At 35.9% G+C, this 12,110-nt stretch overlaps 1 protein-coding gene across 3 annotated transcripts in view; it reads right to left on the bottom strand.

The window, feature by feature from the left end:
* Positions 1-28: 28 nt before the first annotated feature.
* hbp1 (HMG-box transcription factor 1) overlaps positions 29-12,110 on the bottom strand; it is a 49,661-nt gene continuing 37,579 nt past the window's right edge. For 2 of the 3 annotated variants that reach the window (XM_080207337.1, XM_080207336.1), the window contains exons 10-11: positions 3,374-3,515; positions 29-1,123 (exon numbers count right to left, since the gene is read on the bottom strand). In XM_080207337.1, coding sequence (XP_080063463.1) covers positions 1,106-1,123; positions 3,374-3,515 — 160 coding nt within the window. In that variant the 3' untranslated portion in view covers positions 29-1,105. The remainder of the gene's footprint in view (positions 1,124-3,373; positions 3,516-12,110) is intronic. The other variant, XM_080207335.1, reaches the window with a different exon arrangement.

Raw genomic sequence — 12,110 nt, 5'->3', positions numbered from 1 at the left:
TGGATTGATTTTTTTCCTCAATGTTTTGTGTCTGCTATGGTCTCAACTAGCTAATGTAGATAATCCAATCTTCAACTCTCCATTTTATTGTGCATTTTGAAACAAAAAAAGTACATATTCAAAATTATAGAAGTCTGCCCTCTTAAAACTATCAATGACAGTCTGAACAGCTTTAAGAAGAAGAAAAACCAGACATTTAACTTTACAAATTTATTTAAACTTGAATACAATAAAAATAGTTTGTATTTTTGTGCAAGAGTTCCTGTGGGACAACAGCCTGTATAAAGACATAAATTTACTTGAGTTAAAGCAGTTGCATAAATGTTGATCAGTGACTGTAATATCAACACTGCGTGACATAAATGCCATTCCATGAGAATGTCACATTGCATGAGTCATTTTCATGTGCTCGCTTTTCATAATGTTGCAAGAAACATTAAAGTGCAATAGTTTTTAGCACAATTGTGGCCCAAGTGCTTGCTGTGCCCCAATTTCTGAATACAAGCCTCGAGTTTTATGGCAACTTTAGTTGGCTAAAACACCACAAAGTAAATTTGGGAGTATCCCTGCTACATATACTAAGTCCCCCACCGTTTGCAAATAAAGTTAATTGAATTAAAATTGTGCAATATAGTGAGTGATACAAATCATGATACAACAGCAGTTATACAGAATTTTAAACTTTACCCATTTACAATCTTAAAAATAGACATCTTTATATACCTACTTTTTCCTCCCTTACCTTAGCACCACAGGATTTTTAGTACAAAGTTTTCAAGCCTAAAAGCTATATTTACCTGAAATAACCTTTGACTGAACTTTGGAAGAACAAGTATTATGGCCATTTACAATATGCAATAGTTTTAGGAAAGTCAGAAAGATTAAATGCTTTGATTTACAACACTCAATATCAGCCATTTATATAAAAAGCAAACTATACTTATTTTATTACAATTGTCTAAATATAGATTTATCACACAAAATAAATCTCAAATTAAAACTGAAAGATAGATACACGGAGTCTTTTGCTCACTTGCATCCAGTTTTCTAAAATTCATTCCAAATGGTGAAAGTCGAGGATAAAGTGGGTTTCAATCGCGTCTGGTTACTGCTGCTGAGAACCCTGTGTTTTCAAAATAAAACAAAATCAATATATGGTAGGTTTAAATATCCTAGTGAAAAATTAGTATCTTTACATAAAAAGTGAAAAACCATTTTTATAATGCAGACTTCAAGCTAACTCAGGAAACAACATGCATTAATAGGTGAACTTTTACAAATTACTGCTGCAAGTACAAACCATCTTCTATGGAAGCAATTTGAGGGAAATATAAACAAGATCAACATATTCACCCCACCCACTAAATTAAAGAAAAAGTCATAGGGGGCCCACTTATCAATGCTCAGCATGCATTTCAGTCAAATAGCAATGCAAATCTGAAAGATCTACCCAGCAATGTCTTAATAACATTGCTAATGGGCTGCTTAAGGTAGGGAATGATTTAAAGATGTAGTTGTGAAGAAGCAGACAAAACAGAAGGGGGTGGGGGGGTGATAAAATAAGGGTTTCACCACAGCATTATAAAGGTTCTGCGTATCTTTCCTGCTTTTATACTCAGTATTTCTGTTTATGGAGCCCAAGATTCCATATACTCTGTTGACCATTCTCTCAGGATATCTTGCCACTTTCAAACACCTAAACAGGAATTGTCATTTATGGAAAAAAATACTGCCTGTCATGCAGCATATAGTTTAATAAATATTGGGTACTAGTTGTAGACTGCCAAGCATTATAAATCAGTTTACTTAGTGGGAGCAAGTCTGCACAGTAACTTGCCAGTTGTGAACCCATATGTTTTATGAAGCAGCACCTGAACTTAATGGTGGTGGCAAACTGACAACCAGTAATGAGTTGAAAATTACTAGATTTATCAAAACAACAAGAATAAGATACAGGGTGTTACTGATAAACATTGTAAAATACTGCAGTTATGCAAACAAAACAAAATGCAAATCAAGATGAGAAAGCATAAAGGTTCCCACATACTCAAACAACCTGCTAAGTACAGACATTTATCATTAAATTCTGTTGCCATATGGAACACTTATTAAAAGCCACAGGCATCTGGTAGCTTTTGAAACTAGAACAAAACGTATTATCAGATGGAGAAAGATACTGAGTGCATTCCTACAGGGATCAATGCTTGGACTCTATTGTTGTTAAGCGAGAAAAAAATGACTTGGATACTGAAAGCATACATTCTTCTTGACAGCTGCCAACAGCTGTAACTGCTACACCCTGGGAAACAGGCCGCCCTAATCATTTTTGCTGTGGAAGGATAGTTAGCCAGGGGTCTTAGTGGGGTTGTAAAATGGAATAGCGAGAGACCCGCTTACATTATCAATGCTCGAGATAAATATGATACCCTTGACTAAAAGCATCTAGGCATGGCTGTATAAATATCTAAACAGCAAGATACTGGAGGGAGTGTTTGTATGCTGGAATTTAATTAAATGGGATTTTTTAAATTAGTTTTTCCACTTAGTCATGCTGTAATGCATCTTGGAGTTCTAATATCTAACACCACACAAGTCAGATGTGACTGTGTGGTCAGTTTGCTATGTTACTGAATTAATAATCTCAACAATGCTAGTGTAGATACCAAGTTCTTCACCACAAGGAAGAGTCAAAAGCAGAGACTAAATAGTCATTTAGCTAATTTTGCACATCTTATTGTAGATGGTTCAAAAACAGTTGTTGCAAGGCCTCAGAAGAAAATGAATAATTTTTTTTAATACCCTCAGCAAAGGTACAGGGAGAAAGAGGAGGAGGATTTTCTGATCCCTTTTGTCAGAACTATTTATTCACACTGAAGATCCAGAACTTCAAAACAATGTATTAAAATTGCCTCTTCATGTTACTCTGTCCTACACTATAACAGAATCTGAAGGAAACTTTGACCTTGGACAGATTTTGAAGGACACAGATTGACAGTGCCTTGAGCAGACCCTTAAGTCCAAACGTTGAGGTTCTAGAATGTTTAACTCATCAACTCTCAAAAGGAAATTTTGTCTGATTAAGTTAGTTAACATGAACCATCTCCAACAAGAAAACAAGGTATTCAAAATTAAATATCAGTTGTGATGAATTAAGCTGATTTAGCTTAATCACCTTAAACTTCTACAAAAATGACTTCAGTGGCACAATTTAGATTTCCAATTTTTTTTCAGCACTTATGAGCTCAGGTAGGATGCTAACCATTCGTTTCAATATATCTTTCCCTACCATTATCTCAAAGTTCAAATATTATTGGTTGCCTTTTTGAAATGAAAACATAAAGGTTAGGACAATCAAACGGTTTTAAATACTCACAGAGTTGCTCCGTTTCCTTTTCCAGCAGTCTGGATTAAGGCGTTTTTGTTCCTCTGCCAGAGCCTTGGCTTCCAATGTGTAAATTTTCCTCTCTTCATTTTTCATCATTTTCCACTTGTCACCTAAAATTACACTGATGGCCCTGCAATGCATACATATATAAATGGGCATATCATTCAGTGTGATGATACTGTGCCTTTAAGAAATGTATTTATGTCTTGTTCCTTGTGCAGGATTTTTTTTAGTCAGTTATATTTACACAGTGCCACTTTGTCTATAACCAGCAGCACACGTTGATGTTGAAGAAGCATAATTGATCACAATTGTTTTAATCTGGGCTAATGCAGTGTTGTTACTTTGGTGTTTTCCCAAGTTGGGTTTAGTTAGGTTGATTGACAAGAAAATCATGTGACTGAGTGGGGTTAGATTCAGACAGGGAGATAGAAAGAGAGATAAGTTCTGTTGCTGCTTGAGATCTTTGAAAGTGTTTGGAATCTGGGACCTGCCAGAAAATAAGTCTCTTCTTCTGAAGTTCTGCTGTTTGAAGAGTGATCTTTCTCTGGAAGCTGGCTGAATTAGGAGTCAAAAGACAGGTGTCTTTCTATATTTCTGTTTTGCAGTGTTAAAAGATTGGACGTCCAGGACCAACATAAGCCTAAGTATTTTGTGCTAACTGATTCTGAAGAGGGATTTACGTCTGTGGGGATATTGCTCAAATTGGAACTACAGAGATGACTAGTAGTTAAAAGTTATACCTGGTCACATTCAAGTATTTCAGTCAGTAAAAGTTATGTTAATTCTTCTTGTTTTTTTTAAAACTGTTGTTAAATAAAGTTTGCTTTAATAGAAGATTCCTAATGGGTCAATAGAATGTCACCTGGAGTAAAACATCTGATGCTCACACTAATGCCAATATCAAAATAAGGTTGGGGTGTGGGTTAACTTCATTAATACACTTTAGAAGTTTCTGATCTGGTCCTTAACATTCTGCAAATATCTAATTGATAATATTTGTCTTAATTAAACACAAAATCTGATTTTTGTTTCTATTATCACAAAACTCAATATTCCAGGGTATAATGATATTCATGTAAATAATTACATTGTGGCACTTAATTTTACTTAGACAAGCAGTGTTTACTGTAACTGTCAAAAAGCACTTTTACAATTTTTAGGTTTGGCATTGCTAAGACCATTATGATTTCTAACCTGAGAAACACATCTTAAAAACCCCATCAATTGCTATCCTTTCAACTCATCTTGCTGTGTTATATTTAAACCTGTTCTAATACTTTTGTTAAATAAATATTGCACTGCTCCACAGCACGGCAACTTCAGCTGGGACAGGACGAGTCTCACCCTGCAGGAATTTATGCCTGAATCCAATCACTTTTGGTCTATGACTGCTATCAATACCAATAAGTCACTGCACCCTGAAAACTCACCACGAACTATACCAACACTGAACATCAGTAGAAAATATTTGGGCAAGTCCAGCTGTTCAAATGGCAAAAAACATTTTTATGAAGACAATATATACATATTTTTATCAACTGTTGTTACAATTATTCTTCCATCACTTGTTGGTAAAAGTAATCTTGCTTCCAACTGCTGATGTAATGAAAATGAAACAGATTCTCCACATCATATCATATCAGTAGATTACCTAGACTGATGAGAAGATATAGTAAAATCTAACTGCTAAACAACTGCCCCCTCTCCAGCCACAGTTTATTTTCCAAAATTATTTGTCTTAAAATTAAAATACTGTGGATGCTGGCAATCTAAAATAAAAACAGAAAATGCTGGATAAACTCAGCAGATCTGGCAACATCTGTAGAGAGAGAAAAAGAGTCCATGGCTCAAGTCCAATATAACTTCTTCAGAAATCTTCTTTAATGTGCTATCTCCCAAATCCATGTCCATCTTTCTCACAACGCTATTTCAATTTCTCTGATCAAGTTCATATTTCTGCCAAAACACACTCACAGCCCCAAGCAAATTCATAAGTGGTTTTGTGGCTCTGATGTACAATCTCTCATCCTATCTGGAGCCCTTGAAAAGGGACAGCATAATGGTTCAATGGTTAGCACTACTGCCTCACAGCGCCAGGGACCCGGCTTCAATTCCCAGCCTCAGGTGACTACCTATATGGAGTTTGCATGTCCGCGTGGGTCATCTCTGGGTGCTCCGATTTCCTCCCACAGTCTAAAGATAGATTGACCATGCTAAATAGCCCTTTAGTGTCAGGGAGATTAGTGGGATGAATGCATGGGGCTAAGGAGATAAGGCCTGGGTCAGATTATTGTCGGTGCAAGCTTAATGGGCCAAATCGCCTCCTTCTGGATTGTAGGAATTCTATGACAAAGGCTGCATACTTGCACCTCTGTGGCAATGCCTGCCTCCACCAAATGGGCTGCCAAGCTATCATCTGTGCCTGTGTCAGCTCCAGATTCAACTATCCCAAAGCTAAAATTTCAGCACCCGCATTTGAGCTGACTAAAATTCAGGCAGTTTTGTCATGGTTTAGTACAGTAATACGTACCGAGTAAAACGTAGCAACCTCACTGAAAGGTTCAAATAATATCGAAGCAAATCTCGAGGAATCTACACCACAAATTGAATTACAGCCTAAAAATGAATCTCTTCTAAAAAGGCATAACATTCTTTACAATATAACTTTGTTTCACTCTAGGTCAAACGTATTTGAATTGAGTGTGTGTGTGTGTGTGTGTGTATATATGTGGGGGTGGTAAAGAGATCAATATAGTCCTGTACCCTAACACTAATAAAAGATTAATAACTAACATAATTACTAAGAGTTTGTTTGAGTGGTACTCTGTCACTGATTACCAGGAAATAGACTGGTGGTGTATAGAATTGGATTTGCTAATCTATCAGAAGGTATTAATATTTAATGCGCAAGTCATCTTCAAAGAATCCAAGCATTGCAGCAAGATAAAGTAACTGAAAAATACTTGTGTCCCTTAATGCAAAACAAACAATAACGTATTTCATTAAAAAATAGATAACCAAGGACAAAAAAAGGCTGCAGAAATCAAACATTTTAACTCAACCTTCATTCTTATTGGCTAAGTTATCTGAACCTTCAGTACCAACATTCCAAATTCTCTGGTATCCTATTATTTGCTCATGACAAATGGGCAATATTATTTGAAGCCACTAACCAACAGTTGCAATAGTAGAATTGTTTAATAAATCAACAATGCAAGCAAAGAAAAAGCCCAGTAAGTTAAATACTACAGCAGTAGTTTGTAAAAATGGTTTGCTGATGACCTCTGGTGGTGTAGCAAGAATTGTCAGAAGTTCCATATAAATGGTTCAAGAGCTGGACATATCTGGTGTGATTTGTTTAAGCAAGTTAGAACCTCAAGGGTCTAATGTCAGAATGACTGAGTTTATTAAATCAAGATAGATGACCACTTCAGGTTCGTACTTCTTCTTGTAAAAATTTATGGATTTTCCACATATAGGAGTATAGCAGAGCTTGATGCTTTCGGGAGGAATGCTAAGCCTGATGCAGACATATGGTCTCATACTTTGATGACATACAAAAAGGATGCACCATTTTGATCTAAAATCATTCCGAAACATTATCCACCTCACCTCCAAACCCAGCACCACCCATCACCCACAAAAAACTGTGTTTCCAACTGGTACGGAAAGCTTGATTGAATTCTAGTAAGTGGAAAGTGAGCATTATTTGAAGAATGGAAAACGCCAGGCTGTTCCTTCAACCACTGTCCATGTGGACGCAATGCCAAACAGGGTGAAGAAAGGCTATCAACCTGAAACATAAACCCTACCCTACCCTCTCTCCCCTGAACATTTCTGGTATTCTCTCTATACTGAACTGTGTGCAACTGAACTTCTTACGTTAATAGTAATTGCCAATAACCTTGTAAATATTGTGAAGAAACATGGTAGCTTTCCCTTGCAATAATGTTTCATGAACGCAAGCCAAATTGGCCAAGTTGCATTATCAAATTTGGCTGTGAGCATCAGTAATTATTAATATTTTTATATTTTTCACAGGTTTTGAAGTTTACAGTAGATGTGGATAAATATACAATGTTACTATTATGAATATCTTTTGTTTGCATTGCAGGTTATTCCCAAAGGATGTACAGTATGGTCTATGATCACAGAGTAAATGCAAAATTACAGAGCATGAACACTGAATGACTGGTTTTGTTGTAAATTTTCTATAGGGAATTCGTAAAATCATCTCATTGCGCACTGCGTGATGTTCATTTGTATACTTCTGTCTTATTCCTTCTGAACTGGGGAAAAACCCAGATAGGGTTAACTAGCATATCAAATATTTTGTCTAATCCTGTTTCTGTTGAGAAATGATTTGGTGAATTCTAAGCACTTTTTTTTTATTGCTTCCTCATCATCATATAACTTAGATGTCTGCCTTGGCTCAGTGGTAGCACACTCACTTCAGAAAGTCCTGTTCCAGAAATTTGAGTACATGGTCACAACTGGCATTGCAGTGTGGCATCAGCAAAGACAGTAGGCACGATGGACATGCTGTCCTTTGAATGAGACATTAAATCAAGGTCCCATCAGGCCCCTCAGGTGGAAGTAAAAGATTTTAATATTTTAAAAGAGTATGGGAGTTCTTTTGTTGTTCAGCATGCAACATGCATGTCTCAACCAACACCTTATACAGAAGATTTTGTTCTTAATTTCATTGCTGTTTATAGGACCACATTGAGTGTAAATTGGCTGTTACTGAGTTTTTATTCAAACCTTAAGATTTGCCAATAATGTGCTATAGTGATTACACATGCAATTTGAAGAACTATTACTAGAAGTTATAGTGGGTTAATACACAAGTCAATTTTATTTTTTTTTAAAAGAAATCCCATTCAGTGCAAACTAGAAACAGTCAGCCACCATGGATGGAACAATGTAATGCTGCATTTCTTACAAACAACATATTTAACTTTTTTTTTAAAAAGATAAAGCTTACATGTAGAAAAGTTAGTTTCCAACAGATAACCACATAATAATTCAGCTGAAAACCACACGATCTTTTACTGAATCTTAAAAGAATCTTTCCTTTGCAAAGTCTTTCACCCAACATTCCTATTACCAACTATAAATGTACTGCTGCAACTTTCTCAGGACGTATAGATTTTAAGCACTTCTACTCTGTCACTTCCAATGCAAAAATAGGTACATTTATCTTTCACAATCAAACTAGTTCCTATCTAATTTAAGAAACTGATAACTTAGATTAACACAATGAAAGATTACCAAATCACCAATGTCAAAACCAAATGCTTAAAAAAATTATTGCTCAAATGCTCTCCTTTCCAGTCTTTTGGAGGTCACCATTCTCAAGTCCAGTTAATTTGAAAGCCTACAACACAAGTTCTCTTCCACACAGCCATCTTTGCCAAGATCCACCCTCGTTGCGTAACGCTGCAAAATCCTTTCACTCAAGCTTATCAAAGCAATCTACTACAGCGATATAGCTATTCACTCCTTTACCTCAAATCTATTGCTTGTTTATGGTCACACCAATAGAGTGATTCTTCACTCACCTTGCTTCTGCTCTCTGGAATTATTCTGCAAAATCTGTCAGCCTTGCTACCTCCTTAATTTCAATAGCCTCCTAAAAATATATCTGTACATTATTGTCCATTCCCTCAAATACTTCCTCAACTTTGGTCAGTGTTCATTTCTTGTAAAGCGCTCTGAGATGTTCTATATGAAAAATGATACATAAATGTGAGCAATTATTTTAGCCTTCATTGGTAATTTTTTGCTTGTTTCATGATGCAAATTTTCTAGAGAAGAATGATAAATCCAACCACTTGGCTGAGATGCCAATAGGATGAATTTGGGAGTGCAGTTCAAAACAAAATTCAACAACTACTTTTATTTCTGTTAAAGGCAGAGAATTACTTCTTTCAACTTCTTAACTGTGTCAATATTACAACAGTAACTATACTTCAAAAGTACTTAATTAGCTGTAAAACATTTTGGGATGTCCCGAGATCATGAAAGGTGATACATAAATGCAAGTTTCTTTTTAATCAATGCAAATAGTTTTGAGAACACAGCTTTTAAGTAGCGAAATTCCCTACTACTTAAGTAGAACCATTTCCTGGGAAACAAAGAAAAGGAAGTCCAATTGTGGGGATACACAATTATCTGAATTCAAGGAGCCAGAATAGGATTGTCCACTCAACAGGTATTGTGACAATATCAATTATCTGGAGAGGACTAATGTATAAACTACTTCCCTTTGTTGGTTATGTCACTTAGCCATTGTCAGGGCACAGAGGTAACTTCAAATAATTTATGTTTTTATTTGTGGGTATTAGAAAAGAAGCCTAGTTTTACTAAGTATAATTTTTGTATTTCAATATTTGAAAGATCTAATGACTTCAGGTTGATTCAAATGCTGGTATGGTGATGAGAGTTTACAACATGGAAGTAAACAGGGTTTAAAGGAAACCTAAGCTGTTGCTTAGCAATCAGGAGTCATCCCAGAACAGAAATAACTTTTGAGTTAGTTATAAGCTAGTGCCAGAAAAAAAAAACTAGACACAAGGCATGGACCTGTAGAGAGCAGATTTCCCAGAAGTGAGAAAAATCCAAGAAACTAGAAGTGGGGACAAAAGAATGTCTCAGAAAGACAGTTAAGTCAAACAAACAAAGAATAGGAAGTTGCACATGGTCAAGATAATTCAAATACAAAACAGAAAGAGAGGTTTGGATTAAAGACAGAACTGCAGGAACCAGACTTAAGGTCAGATAGGTGAAAATCCAGAAATCTGAAATGATCAAAAGTTTGGTGACACTTTTATACAGTCTGTGAAGCAGTGGTGTTCCGTTGCCATGGCTGGGCAATTGAGATTGCATGGAAGCTTGAATGTATGTGCTGATTAGGGCAGAGGAGAGGTTGATCTCCTAAGGTGGATTCTTGATGAAGCTTTCCAAGAGAAAGCATTGTGTGGGAGGGATTCCAAAGGGAGTCCTTCAAGAGTTCCAATGAGACCAGTTGGCTCAGTGTGATAAGCATCTGGGGGGGATCTGATGAGAAATCTGCAGTTGTTGCATTGGATGGCACCTGACACTTAGTTTCAGAGCATGGTGTGTCTGACCACAGTTTGCCTTTGGTTTACACGGACTGTGTACTTATTGAGAATATTAGAGTACAAGGCAGATTTTGTATCTTGTGTATTCCTCATGATTCTGTATATATCTGAAAAGGAATAGCTAGGCTAAAGGAGTACTGTATTATAGTTCACCTTTTCTTGTTTACTAAATGTTTTGTTAAAAGTTAATCAACAATCCTGTGATTCTGCTTATCCATATCTCTGAACAAAAGAAGGTAGAATCTATCAAGCCAGATTCCATCCTGGGATCTGATTTGTCCAGAAGTAACATTAACTGGAGTCACAACGCCATGCAATATAAACTAGTATCAAGTTTTCAAAACTGGGAAACAATTGCAATCTGAATATATGTAATTGATGAGGTTCCAAAGGCCACTGGACCACATTTTCCTATAAATGATTTCCTGATACTTGCAAAATACTGCTTACGATTTAAGATTTGATGAAGAAGTTGCTGTAACTTACACTAAAGATGATTTAATCAGGAACCCTTAATATAAGGTATAGAGTGTAATGAATTGGATTGAAAAATGGGTGGTTGAAAAGTACATGTCCTAGACAACATGAACATATCAAATTGGAATTCAACAGTTAGTCATGTATTGCATGACTGAGAATTTATGTATAATTGCGACTGCTAATATAAGTAAAACTGAAGTAATTTCAAAAGATCTCTAAATTTGCAGATGATATTAAAATGGCAGCAGAATCAAATGATAAAAATCCACAAGTTTACACAAGTTCAAAGACATGGATATGCTGGATTTTTGACTGAAAACCGGAAAACGTAGTTTAATATAAAATAGAGGTGCCTAACATACATTTTGAGTAGCACAACAGGAAAAATTTCTTGGAATATTTCATTAATGAATTAGAGACATGATCAAGCAATGATTTTGGATCATAAAAAGCACATAGTTCCAATAGAAAGAGGTCACAGTGACATTGGGTTCGGTCTGAAATCTAAAAGGATTATCATGTTTTAGCAGAATTCAGCAAAGGGATGAAATTAATACCATCATTTAGAGTGGAAAACATTCTATTGTATAAATATATACAGATTTGGTTTCATCTCTTATGATTAAGGTTTTTGCTTTCTTTTCAGTTGTAGCTCAAAATAAGGTGTTCTAGTTGCACATTGCCAGAATTCTCCAGAATACAGAAGTCACTTAACGTAGAAAAACTTATCCAGTGAGGAGAAAAGGCTTGTTAGCAAAGAATGGAGAATAAGGATGAATGGTCGCTTAGAAAAGACAGCAATCAACGTCACGCAATAAATTAGGAAACTAAATAACAAATCTTTTTAAGGGATGGCTATCCATGCCTAGAGCAATATAAAGACCTAAGCATTCCTTCACAATCTGTATGAAAAAGGAAAGAATCAACTATGGTTACGTTCTCCATCTACCGTGAAAGCAGAGATCATTTATTTCTCGACTTGACTACTGCTTAATAACACAGTGAGACTAGCAGCACTCAGCATTATTATGGGGTAAATTGGACAGCAAATTCCAGAGTCAGGGCATTCAGATAAATGCAGAAACCTGTAGGTTCCAGCATATTTGTCTTGCTCT

This window comes from Carcharhinus amblyrhynchos, chromosome 19 (assembly GCF_965287045.1).
Source record: "Carcharhinus amblyrhynchos chromosome 19, sCarAmb.v2.hapA, whole genome shotgun sequence".
Classification (NCBI taxonomy): domain Eukaryota; kingdom Metazoa; phylum Chordata; class Chondrichthyes; order Carcharhiniformes; family Carcharhinidae; genus Carcharhinus; species Carcharhinus amblyrhynchos.
This window is presented reverse-complemented; position numbering and strand designations above follow the sequence as displayed.